The 12,393-nt window shown below is 43.0% G+C and overlaps 1 protein-coding gene across 7 annotated transcripts in view; it reads right to left on the bottom strand.

The window, feature by feature from the left end:
* Positions 1–12,393, bottom strand: part of LOC121286849 (dedicator of cytokinesis protein 7-like) — a 203,439-nt gene that overhangs the window by 86,344 nt on the left and 104,702 nt on the right. For all 7 annotated transcript variants that reach the window (XM_041203978.1, XM_041203980.1, XM_041203979.1 and 4 more), the window contains 4 exons: positions 10,886–10,972; positions 9,504–9,705; positions 2,948–3,085; positions 1,967–2,133 (listed from right to left, as the gene is read on the bottom strand). In XM_041203978.1, coding sequence (XP_041059912.1) covers positions 1,967–2,133; positions 2,948–3,085; positions 9,504–9,705; positions 10,886–10,972 — 594 coding nt within the window. The remainder of the gene's footprint in view (positions 1–1,966; positions 2,134–2,947; positions 3,086–9,503; positions 9,706–10,885; positions 10,973–12,393) is intronic.

The raw sequence follows: 12,393 nt of genomic DNA, 5'->3' as shown, positions 1-12,393 counted from the left end.
CCCCCGCCCCACCCCTCTGCCCTCTATCCTTTCTTGGTGAGTGGAGCGAGATACTGAGCTGCTGCTGGTTAGGATGCACCTGTCTTTCAGGGAGATTTTATACTGCGCTTCTCCCTGTGAGGTGGAGGAAGCAGATCAGTCCAAAGCCATGTACCAACTTAAACTATGAGGTAGGAACTCAGTCAAAGGCTATCTCCAATGCTGCAGAACTGACCACAAGAATGGCTGTGTGACAGCATCAGGTGACAATTCCCTCACTGTTACTTCCCACCACCTAAGACTCCAAAATATATATGATCATAGAAACAGGAGGCAGCCATTTAACCCCTCATAAAGATCATGGCTGATCTGTGACCTAACTTCATGTACCTGCCATTGCCCCATGACCCTTAATACCTCTAGTCAACAGAAATCAATCAATCTTGGATTTAAAATTAACAATTGACACAACATTACCCAAACTTCTGTCACCATTTGTGTGTAGAAGTGTTTCCTAACTTCACCATTGAAAGGCCTGGCTCTAATCTTTAGACTCTGCCCCCTAGTCCTGGATTTCCTAACCAGCACAAATAGTTTCCCTCTTTCCACCCTCTCAGTTCGCCTTTATATTTTGAAAGTTTTGATCAAATCACCCCCTTAATCTTCTAAATTCCAGGGTATACAACCCTAGTTTGTGAAATCTCTCTTCTTAGCTTAACCCTTAGAGTCCAGATGTCATTCTAGTAATCTATATTGCCCTCCTGCTGAGGACAATATATCCTTCCTTAGTACTGCTCATAGTCCTCTAGGTGTTGTTTAACCAGGACTTTGTATAGCTGAAGCACACATTCTATTCCTTGTATTCTAGTCTCCCAAATATACAGGCCAGCATTCCATTAACCTTTTAAATTATTTTCTCTGCCTTTTCATAACATTTTAACAATGCATGTACATGGTCCCCAAGTCTCTTTAAACTACTAACGTTTCTACCTTCTCACCGTTTAGAAAGTACCCTGTTCTATCCTTTTTATGTCCAAAATGAATGTCCTCACACTTGCCTACATTGAAATCCATTTGCAACAGTTTTTCCCATTCATTTTTTTAATAACTGTTTGTCACTTTATGCTTCTACCTATGCTGTTTACAATGCCACCTTTCTTAATGTCATCAGCAACCTTGGATTTGTGGCTTTCTATCCAGTGATCGAAGTTATTAATAAATACTGAAGAGTTGAGGCCTAAACACAAATCTTTGTAGGATGCCAGTAGTCATATCCTGTTGGTTAGAGTACCTGCCCAACATCTGTGCTGCTGTCTCAGCCAATTTTCTAACCATTCAATACAATCTTCAGCAACCCCCCCCCAAACCCCACCCCACCATAGGAATTTGATGAGATCAGAGGTCATTTAAGTATCACACTCACTGTTTGGAGATCCCTCAGAGTCCCTTCATTGTCACTGATTGTGTCAAGTCAACCATTTTGCATCTGTAACAATGCAGCTTAATGTCATATCAGAGGCTGGTGTTCTGTTAGAGCATGTTAGAGCACCAAGCCCATACATTCGCATGTGTCTGTTGAAGTGTTACTGTCCATAATCTGGAAAGGTCACACTTTATGACTCCAGTAAAAGTAGGCTAGTGGAAGGGGTGGCCATGACAATCAAGTGTTACCTGTAGAGACCCAAGCACAGCCAGTCAGTACTGGCAGAAATTCACCAACCTCTCCAGGGCAACCAAAGAAACAGAATTTATTCATTGATTGCAACACAGTGCTGCAACAAACTGCCTTGGGAATGTTTGAATACATTAAAGGTGTCAAATAACCATAACACATTTTTTGTCTCGAGAGAGATCTCAGTTTCTGAGGCTACTCAAACAGCTTAAGCCATCTAAATAATTCATCTAAACAAGGAATAAAAATGTTATTTAAAAGTAAAATTGTATTTAATGTTTTGATACTTTTAAAATCCATCTGCTAAATTATGACCTTCAATTGTTTTGGACTGCCTCCTCCGTCTTTTGGCTCTGCGGATTTTGATGATTGGATCGCAGGGTCACTGGTGCTGCGCAGTCGTATCCTATGTAATGCAGCGACAGCATCTGGCTTGAGTGTAGCATATTTCTCAAACTCTGTGGCTCTGGTCTCATGGAGAACTGAAAACAAATTATAGGAAGACAGTGACCAACATGGATTGGATTGAGGCTGTGCTCAGTGAATAGTGACAGCAAAGCCTTCGTTTCAAAGTGGTCACTCTGTCGCTTCCTGCAAGAGTTAAATTTCACCAGTAACTCAGCTTCACATCCCGATGCCTTAGTGAACTTAAGCAACCAAAAGAAAACAATCATTCCTATCCTGACTGGGCAGCACTGTGCCAGCTTGGAATAATCAATAAAGGGATTGCCACTTTAATGAGTCAGGAAACACTTTTCCGATGAGTAGCGGGATTCTGGAATTCTCTCCCACAGAAAACTTCAAAATCGAGATTGATAGATTTGTTTTAGGCAAGGCTATTGGTGCAGAACCAAGGTGGTTAACTGGAGTTAACGTGAGCCATGATCTAATTGAATGTCAGAATAGGCTCAAGGAGCTGAGTGGCCTACTTCTGTTCCAATGTTCCTTGTGACAAATCAAGGACAAAGCAAGGTTGAAAAGTGCAGGAGAGATGACAGGACACACTTCCTGCAAAAGAACAGATTCCCTCCTGTGGAACATATTTTCTCCGAAAGCCTCTCTGATTTAGTGAGTTTAATATAAAAATGCTTATTTCATTGTTAAACGTTTTGAAGATATTAAATAACCTGAGTGACCTTAGGAAGTACTTTTAGCCTCTTATTCCAGGACTACAACCATTCAGCAAAACTGATTCACTTTAATTCTCCATGTTGTTAACAAATATTTATTTACTCTGGAAAGGGTCCTGCCCACTGACTATTTAATGGAAGAGTTTGCTGATAACTGTGCCACTACCTGGCATACTGAACACGTAGTGAACATACGAAGCTAGATAATGGCTTCGGCCCAACGAGTCTTTCTTCATCTCCTCACTATTATGTAGCCGATCCACAATTATTATCAGCGCTTCAAAAATTTCCTTGCTGACAAGAGCTGTGAGTAGAAGAAACAAAAATAACAGTAAAGTGGACAATTAATAATGATTGGATTATTGTTGCAGTATTAAAGCATCAGCTTCATTGAGACCAATACCCATCTCACCCAACCAGAGCACCCAACTCAACTAGCACCTGCTCGCCCAGCACAACACCCAGCTCAGCATCCAGCACCCAGCTCACCCATCACAACTCACATAACCTCGATGCAATTTAACGAACCCCAATACCCAAACCTGCCATCTAACTAAATACCCAGCATAGTACCCATCTCACCCAACCCAAAACTTGACCACCTCCAACACACAACACACATTTTTCTAATGCCGGCTTTAAATATACTTTTCACTAATTTAAATTTCTTCCTGGCATTACTTCAAAAGCTGAAATTCCTCTTAAAGGAAATGAGCTTTGAGAAAAGGTTAGAAAGGTTAAGACCGAACCGTGACAAGCAATATAAAATTTTCAATGGGAAGCCAAAAATATTACTTTGAAATGAAGTCATGAAATTTCTTTTCACAGAAAGTCATCAATCTATGGAGGCCTGTAGAATGGAGTGACAATATAGACCCAGAATCGGCCGAGTGACAAGAAGCCACTCTTGAAAAGAGGGTGGTTGTGAGCTGATGTTTTCAGCCTAGATGGTGGTTTACAGGTGTTCTCCAAAGCTCAGTTTCAGGTCCATTACTCTTTTAATATTTTAGAATTGTAAGGAGCAGCATTATGCAGTTTGCAGAAGATATAGACTTTGGGATGACATAGGCACGATCATTTAATGTACAGAACTAGCTTAATGCAGAGAGGCAATGCCCTTTGCGAGGACAAATAATGGAAAGACAGTATCCTTTATTTTTTTATGGGATGTGTGCATTGCTGGCTAGGCAAGCATGTGTGCCCATTCCTAGTGGCCTTTGAACTGAGTGGCTTGTAGGCCATTTCAAATGGCAGTTAAGGGTCAACCACATTGCTGTGATTTGGAGTCACATGTTGGCCAGACCAGGTAAGGATGGCAGATTTCCTTCCCTAAAGGACATCAGCGAATCAGATGATAATTTCATGATCACCATTTCCGAGGCAAAATTTTCAATTCCAGATTTATGAATTGAACACTAGCTGCTGTGGTGGGATTTGGACCCTTTTCGCCAGAGCATTTGCCTGGGTCTCTGGATCACTAGCCCAGTGATATTACTACTATGCCACCATCTCCTCCAAACATAGTAGCCTGATTTTGAAAAGTGTAGAAGAAGAGAGACTTTTAGTGTACATTAAAGGTGGGAGGGCAATCCGATAAGGTGGTTGAGAAAACAGATGGGCCTGAAATTTGCGCTTGTCGGGCATGCACGATCAGCAGACCCGGAAGTGGTCAGGAAATGGGCCCCCGACAACAATTTCAGTCTGGCTGGACAATTAACGGCCAGCCAGCGTGAAACGCGTGCTGAAAAGCTCAGCGCTGCTGGGGTGGAGGCAGGAAGAGGGTGAGCGCCGACGTCACCACGGGCATGGGTGAGCGCTTCCACTGAGCTCCCCGAAGGCAAACAGGTGCCGCAGGGAGCTGCAGAACCCCAAATAATAAAAGAAAGCACAAATATGCTGCAAAAAATGTCCATGCAGCACAATCAAGAACTTAAAAGCATACCACATAAAAATGCTGTCCCCAGATATTTATTTTTATTTTATATCCTAATGGAGGTTTCATCTTACCCTTGGATGAGGTTTCATCAAAAAATGTAAAGGCCGCCTGGCCAACTGGTCTGTCCGCCAACCACAACATTGGACGGGCCACCAAAAATCGCTTACAATTGCATCGTTAACAGGCTTATCACCCACTTAATTGTCGGTGGGTGCTCTTCCGACTGCCAGGTGCGCCCACCTTGCAAAATATTGACAGAGTGCTCGGTGATGTTGGAATGCTCACCCAGTATCATCTCACACAATTTAACACCCTGTCAGATTGGGCGCGTACCACCCGCAGAACATCAAACTCTGCCCCATGGATTACATGGGTTTATAAATAGAGGCATAGAATATAAAAGCAATGAGTTCATCCTATAACTTTCAAATCACTAGTTAGACATTATTAATTGGAATAATGTTGACAACCCAGGGCACTGAACTTAAAAAAAGTTGTAAAGGCTTAGAAAGGGTACAGAGGAGCTTCACTTTCACAGAATTTTAATGGCAAGAAGGCAGCCTGCTTGATTGGCACCACATCCACAAACATTCATTCCCTCCACCACCGACGCACAGTAGTAACTGTGTGTACCATCTGCAAGATGCACTGCAGGAATTCACCAAGGCTTCTTCAAAAGCACCTTCCAATACCCGTAACCAGTACTATCTGCAAGGACAAGGCCAACAGATAGATGGGAACACCATCAACTGGAAGTTCCCCTTCAAGTCACTCACCATCCTGACTTGGAAATATATTACCGTTCCTTTACTGTCGCTGAGTCAAAATCCTGGAACTCCCTCCCTAACTGCATTGTGGGTGTACTTATACTACATGGACTGAAGCAGTTCAAGAAGGCAGCTCACAACCATCTTCTCAAGGGCAACTAGGGATAGGCAACAAATGCTGGCCCAGCCAGTGAAGACCACATCCCATGAATGAATAGTAAAAAAAAAAGCCATTCAGCCCATCATGTCTGCACTAGCTCTGCAAATGAGCATTATGACCTAGTGCCATTGCTTTGCCTTTTCCCCGTACCCCTGCACATTGTTTCTATTCAAATAATCATCTAATGCTCTCTTGAACACCTCGATTGAACCTGCCTCCATCACACTTCCAGCAGTGCATTCCAGGCCTGAGCTACGAGTTGTGTGAAAAAAATTCTCACATCACACCTACTTCTTTTGCAAATCACTTTAAATCTGTGCCCTCTCATTCTTGATTCTTTTACCAGCAGGAAATAGCTTCTCCCTATCTACTCTGTCCAGCCCCCTCATGAATTCGAACATCTGTGTCAAATCTCCTCTTAACCTCCTTCTCTCCAAGGAGAACAGGCCCAACCTCTCCAATCTATCTTCGCAACTGAAGTTTCTCATCCCTGGAGCCATTCTTGTAAACCTCTTCTGCACTCTCTGCAACATGTTCACATCCTTTCTATAATATGGTGCCTAGAACTGTACACAATATTCCCGTTGAGGTCTAACCAGTCTCTTATATAAATTCAGCATAACTTCCTTGCTCTTGTACTCTATGACCCTATTAATAAACCCCTGGATACTATATGCTTTTTTAACTGCTCTCTCCACCTGCCCTGCCACCTTCAATGATCTATGCACACATACATCCAGAGTCTGCTCCTGCACCCGCTTCAAAATTTCACACCTTATTTTATACTGTCTGTCCATGTTTTTCCTACCAAAATGCATCATCTCAGACTTCTCAGCATTGAACTTCATCTGCCAATCTGCCCACACCACCAACTTGTCAATGTACTTTTGAAGTTCTACGCTGTCCTCCTCTCAGTTTACAACACTCCCAAACTTCACATCATCCACAAATTTTGAAGTTGTCCGCTGCACACCAAGATCTAGACTATTAATATATATCAGGAAAAGCAAGAGTCCCAATACCGACCCCTGGGGAACTCCACTACAAGCCTTCCTCCAGTCTAAAAAATATCCATTGGCCATTACTCTCTGCCTCCTATTTTTCAGTCAATTTTGTATCCACATTGCTACTGTCCCTTTTATTCCATGAGCAATAACTTTTCTCACAGATCTGTTGTGTGGCACTGCATCAAATGCCTTTCAAAAGTCCACATACACCACATCAACAGCATTACCCTCATTGACCTTCTCTGTTACATGATTTCCCCTTTAGAAATCCATGCTGGCTCTTCATTATCAACTCATCTTTTTCCATGTGACTAATTCTATCCCGAATAATTGTTTCTAGAATCTTGCCCACCACTGAAGTCAAACTGACTGGTCTGTAATTGCTGGGCTTACACTTACAATCTTTTTTGTACAAGGGTGTAATGTTTGCAATTCTCCAGTCCTCTGGCATCTCCCGAGTCTAAGAAAGACTGAAAAATTATGGCCAGTGCCCCTGCAATTTCTACTCTCACTTTCTTCAATATCCTTGGATGCATCTCATCCGACCCCGGTGCCTTGTCAACTTTAGTACCGACAGTCTATTCAACACTTCCTACAGATCAATTCTGAACCCCTCTAGGGACAGTTTCCTCATCTGTCACCATGGCCTGGATAGCATCTACCTCGTTGGTAAAGACGGATGCAAAATATTAATTTAAAATCGCAGCCAGGCCCCTTCAGGCATGTGTAAATTCCCATTAGATCCCTAATCGGCCCTACTCCTCCTTTTACCACGCTTTTATTATTTATCTGCCTTAAGAAGACTTTGGGATTCCTCTTTATGTTGGCTATCAGTCTTTTCTCAGAATCGCTCTTCGCTTCTTTAATATCCTTTTTCACCTCCCCTCTGAACCCTCTGTATCCCTCTTGGTTCTCAGTTATATTTTCTACCTGACACTTGTCGTAAGCACACTTTTTCTTTTTTATCTTAATTCCTATTGCCTTTTTCATCCATCTGGATTTGTTGCCCTAGGATGGTACCAGGAATGAGGAACTTCACCTATGAAGAAAGACTGGAAAAGTTTGGATTGTTTTCTTTGGAACAGAGAAGATTAGGATGTGACCTAATAGAGATTTTCAATATAAGGATAACTTCTGATAGAATTTCAGAGAAAAACCATTCCCCCAGGTGAGTGGGTCAATAAGCAGAGGTCATAGATTTAAAATCATTGGTTGAAGATCCAGAGGAGAGATGAGAAGAAATCTTTTCAATGACAGCAGCTGGGACATTCTATGTCAGTGGAAGCTGATTCCAGAAATAATTTTAGAGAGTTGGACTGTACTTGAGGATGAGGAACTTATAAACAAAAAAGCAGGGGTGTAGGATTGAACATGACTACTCTTTCAAAAGGTCCAGCACAGACATGATAGGCCTCTACATCGAGAGACTTATCTTCAGTGACTTCAACCTTCATCCCAACTCATCATGCTCTCTCACCCGAGTTCATGGCCCTCCTATCCTCCCTCGATATAAACTCCTCTACACACATTCACAGTCATATCCTTGTTCTCGTGTGACCTCCCTATTCTCGTTTCAATCACAGATAAGGCCTTCTCTGATCACTCCCTTCTATCCCTTTCCATCCCATCCCCCTTCCAGCCCTACTTCTGTGCCTGCACCTAGAAATAAAATTCTCCCCCAAATCACTTATAACTCAACTTTCAATTCCCTGCTATGGCCCTCATCCCAGCACTCAAGCTGTGCCCAATCAGGGGAGCTGGCATTGGGTTGCCGGGGGCAGGGGGGTTACTGAACCCGCTGTAGGCTCTCTCTCCTGTGGCCCCACCCACCTTGCAACCCCCTATTTTGCCATCCTCTGTCCTGACTTCTCTTGTGTCTTGATATATTTTCAGCTTTTGCTTTGATATTTCTGAAATCTCAAATCTTTGAAATGGGTAAAGACAGAACTGACTGATATCCCAACAGAGGGCACTAAGTACTCAAATCGCACCAACTTCAGAACAGCCTCATTAGGGGTTTGATTTAACACCAGGCACCCAAACCAATGCAGACCATGGGTTTCAGAATCTTCACAGTAACACCAACAGCAATCACCAACATTTCGCATCATTGTAACACTCTTATTCATTCCTGTAAGCATCGTTCACATACTCTCCCCTTCAAAAAACAGATTGCCATTCATGTTGCAGACAACCCTTTGCTCTGCATTGTATACACTTACATATGATTGTCATGTGTTACATTGGGTAATTTTTTTTACTAGGTTAAACTTATTAACTGAAAAACACCTGATAATCAACAGATTTTCCTACCTCTTAAGTGTTGCTTCTCGCTCACTGTTAAATCCGTGTATTTATTACAGGTAATTGACAATCAGGTGACATGTTAAACATCAGGAGAGAGTGAGACCGTCTGACTGTTACAGCAACATCCCCGGTCTCTCCTCATTTACACTGATCTCTCCCTACACTCACCCCAGTCAAGACTCTACAGTAAGGGAGAGAGGTGAAGGAGGGAGGAACATAGCAGAGGGGCGGGAAGTAGAGGGGAAAGAGTAGGGACACAGGACAGGGGAGGAAAAATAGAGCAGAAGAGCCGGAGAGTAGAATGGGAGAGAAGAGAAATTGGAAAAAAGAGAGCAGAAGATAAAGGTATCCTGAAGTGGTTTTGTAAATGAGTAGAGCCAGAATTTGAAGGACTGTTCATCTGTATAGTCCGACTGAAATTTCTTAAAGTGTTAGAAAATTTATCCCGTTGAGTAATGTCACTGCACTGTAAAGCAGAAGAAAGCTGTGCAGAAAGGTATTTAACTAAAAGCACTAACATGCACAATTATTTGGGTATACTGTACCTCCTTCTGCTCCCATCCTGGAGCTCAAGAGCAACAGTGGCAGCAGCTTGTCTAACACCACATTCAGGAATTGGACCAGCTCCTCTAACTGAACCAACTTGAGCATGGAGACAGCCTGGCTCAGTGCCTCAGTCTGATGGGCCAAAGAGTGGTGTTCACCCACAGCTTCACACAATGAGAAGAATCGCTCCAGGTTCCTGTCCTGTAGTAGAGCACAATGTAACTGGCAACCAAGAAATCAGGAGAAGCAGACACAGAACAAGAGAGGGACTTTATCTTCACAGATCTTTTTCTTTAATAACTTTGAACAAGATAAAGAAAAGCTCATAAAACTAAATTATAATACTATTCCTGGTGTCCACAAAATGCTCATAGGAAGAGAACACTAAGTCCCTTAAGCCTGTTCAACCATTAAATCAGATAATACATGACCTGCATCTTAACTGCACCTCTCGGCCTGCGACCCTTAATATCCTTACATCACAAAAACTTATCAATCTCAGTTTTGAAATTTTTACACCACAGCGTGTGACTCCAGTCCCTGTGGTGCCCAAAGGTTATGAAAGGCCTCAGGCCCAATGGGCAGCACATGCTCTTTCTCCTGGGCTACTGTAGTGCAGACAAGACTGCTAAAGGGAAGCGGGAAGTCGTGGTAGCCCCACTCCCCTAGCCCCCAGCTCAATCCTTGACTTATAGATGGCCCCCTTGGTCAGGCCTAAGAGCCAACTCATGAGAAGTCTTCTCCAACTTTCCAGCTTTTCTTCACACTGGGTGATCAAAGATCAGGAGCATCTAAAGGAAGCAATGCCAGAAATTGAGGAGCAGCCTCCTTGAGTAATCAAACAGGTTTGCAACCTTTCATATTCAACATATGTATTACTGCAGTCTCACCCAGAATTATTACTAAAAATCTTTATATAGGGGAATCTTAATGATTTTCATAGAACCACTGAGCCAAGCCCTTAACTGGATGAGACTTTATTAAAACATTTAGCCCTGTAAAGCCCACAAGCTGGGCCAGTAATAAGACACCTACACACTAAAGACTCACACTTCTTCAACGACCTCAGAAAACAATTACATCATTCAACAAGCTCAACAAACGATGACATCACTCTGAGTTCAGAACATGATGACACCACATTGTGCTCAGGTTAGTCAGAGAGCTCAGAATATGATGACATTGCTCAACAAGCCAGAACAGGGGATCACTTAGGGAGCTCGCAATATGATGGGGCGAGGTCACTTGTTTAGCTCCCCACAGCTCACTCGCAAAATTGAACTGAGACCATGGCCTCATTGCCATGGGAACAGGCAATCAATCAGTCTGTCATCAGAAAATTAAAATTAAGCCTGATGGTGATGGGGCTGAAATCATTCACCTGGATATGCACTGTCGAAACTGGGCGCAGCTCCAGTTTAAAGACTGCTTTCCGATGATCCAACCGCTTCAGCCCAGCCAGCGAGGTCTAAAATAAAGAACAGGGACAGTTATTAGGACAGTTATTTCCAGATTCCCTTCTCCGAATTCTGAAAATGACCGCTGGCCAAGACACTCTACTCCAGCACTGCATAACACTGTTCAGAATCGTACCGTCAGGCACAGAGCAGAGAATGCACAGAATGGCACTGCATGGATGACACTATCGCAGGATCAAACCTTCCATCTCCACATGATGAGTCCAAATTGTCACCAAGCTCAGAATTTTCACAATAAGTTTGCGAGAAAATTCATCATGGTATGAAACTGAAAAAATAAACTGCTGCCATTGTCAAGGCCAGAGGGATCGAGATGCCAGGGTACCAGTTTACCGACTGTCTGGGGAGAGACTGTGAGACAATGCAGTTCTAAAACAAAGGGACAAAATTAATAAAACACAGATGTCAAAATCCTTACAGCATACAAGGATGCCATTCTGCCCATTGAGTCCATGCCAGAAAAAAGCTTTCTTTTTTATGCAAGTCATAATTATGAACCGCATTCATATGTTTTCAATGGTGGCTGATATGAAATGTAAAGTAAGATATCCAACCAATCACTGCACCCATTGACCTTTCAGCTTATGACACCATGCTCATAGCCTGCTCCAAAATAGCAATCGTTGCGTAGAGCTAGAGTAGGGAATAAAATGAATATCTAAATATTAGTCAATAAATTAAACTTTTTGCTAAACATACTTAAGGGGAATTGATATTAATTGATATCAGCTTGAACAATTTGTTTGTGGGTTCATCACCCCTGCCACCAGAAGGCCATTCCCTGAATTGTCAGTCCAAATATCGGTGTGAAAAGTAGCTTTGGATAAATTGTATTAGATGGAGTCTTTCCTCGTGCACACACTGTGCAGGCTGTGGAGAAGCAAACAGTAACTGCTGTCTTGCCACCAAAACACAGCAACACTGAGCAGCAGCAAGGTCAAAGAATCAGCAATACCTACCAATTGTATTTTATGTTTGCCTTTGTTTTGTAGCTTTCCAGTTTCACAGAGCAAGCAAAGAGCATCATGTTTGGCCAAGTCTTCAGTTGTGAATTCCTCACATTCCCAGCAATGCTGGGATGCTGTGAGGAATGCCCTTGGAGAGAGGGAGAGACAGAGTGCCAGAGCAGCGGGGGGGGAGGGGCAGGGGTGGGGGTGCTTGGCGGGGTTGCCGAGTAATGACCTGTGGCATGTGTGAAGTGGAGACGTTTCCTCTGCTGGACGTTGAATGATGACAGGGAATAATGTGATGCCAGTGTGTGGCAATCAACAAAATTCAAGTCATTTTTCAGACAGGAAAACACTGGTCAAAGGTGGGGCGGAGATAAAGGTTGATTTCTCGGCGAGTCATTGGCTATCAGATCAGGCTGGGGGAGTGAGGCAATATTCCATGAGCCTTATTGATTGGTTCT

Source organism: Carcharodon carcharias, chromosome 14, assembly GCF_017639515.1.
Source record: "Carcharodon carcharias isolate sCarCar2 chromosome 14, sCarCar2.pri, whole genome shotgun sequence".
Classification (NCBI taxonomy): Eukaryota; Metazoa; Chordata; class Chondrichthyes; order Lamniformes; family Lamnidae; genus Carcharodon; species Carcharodon carcharias.
This window is presented reverse-complemented; position numbering and strand designations above follow the sequence as displayed.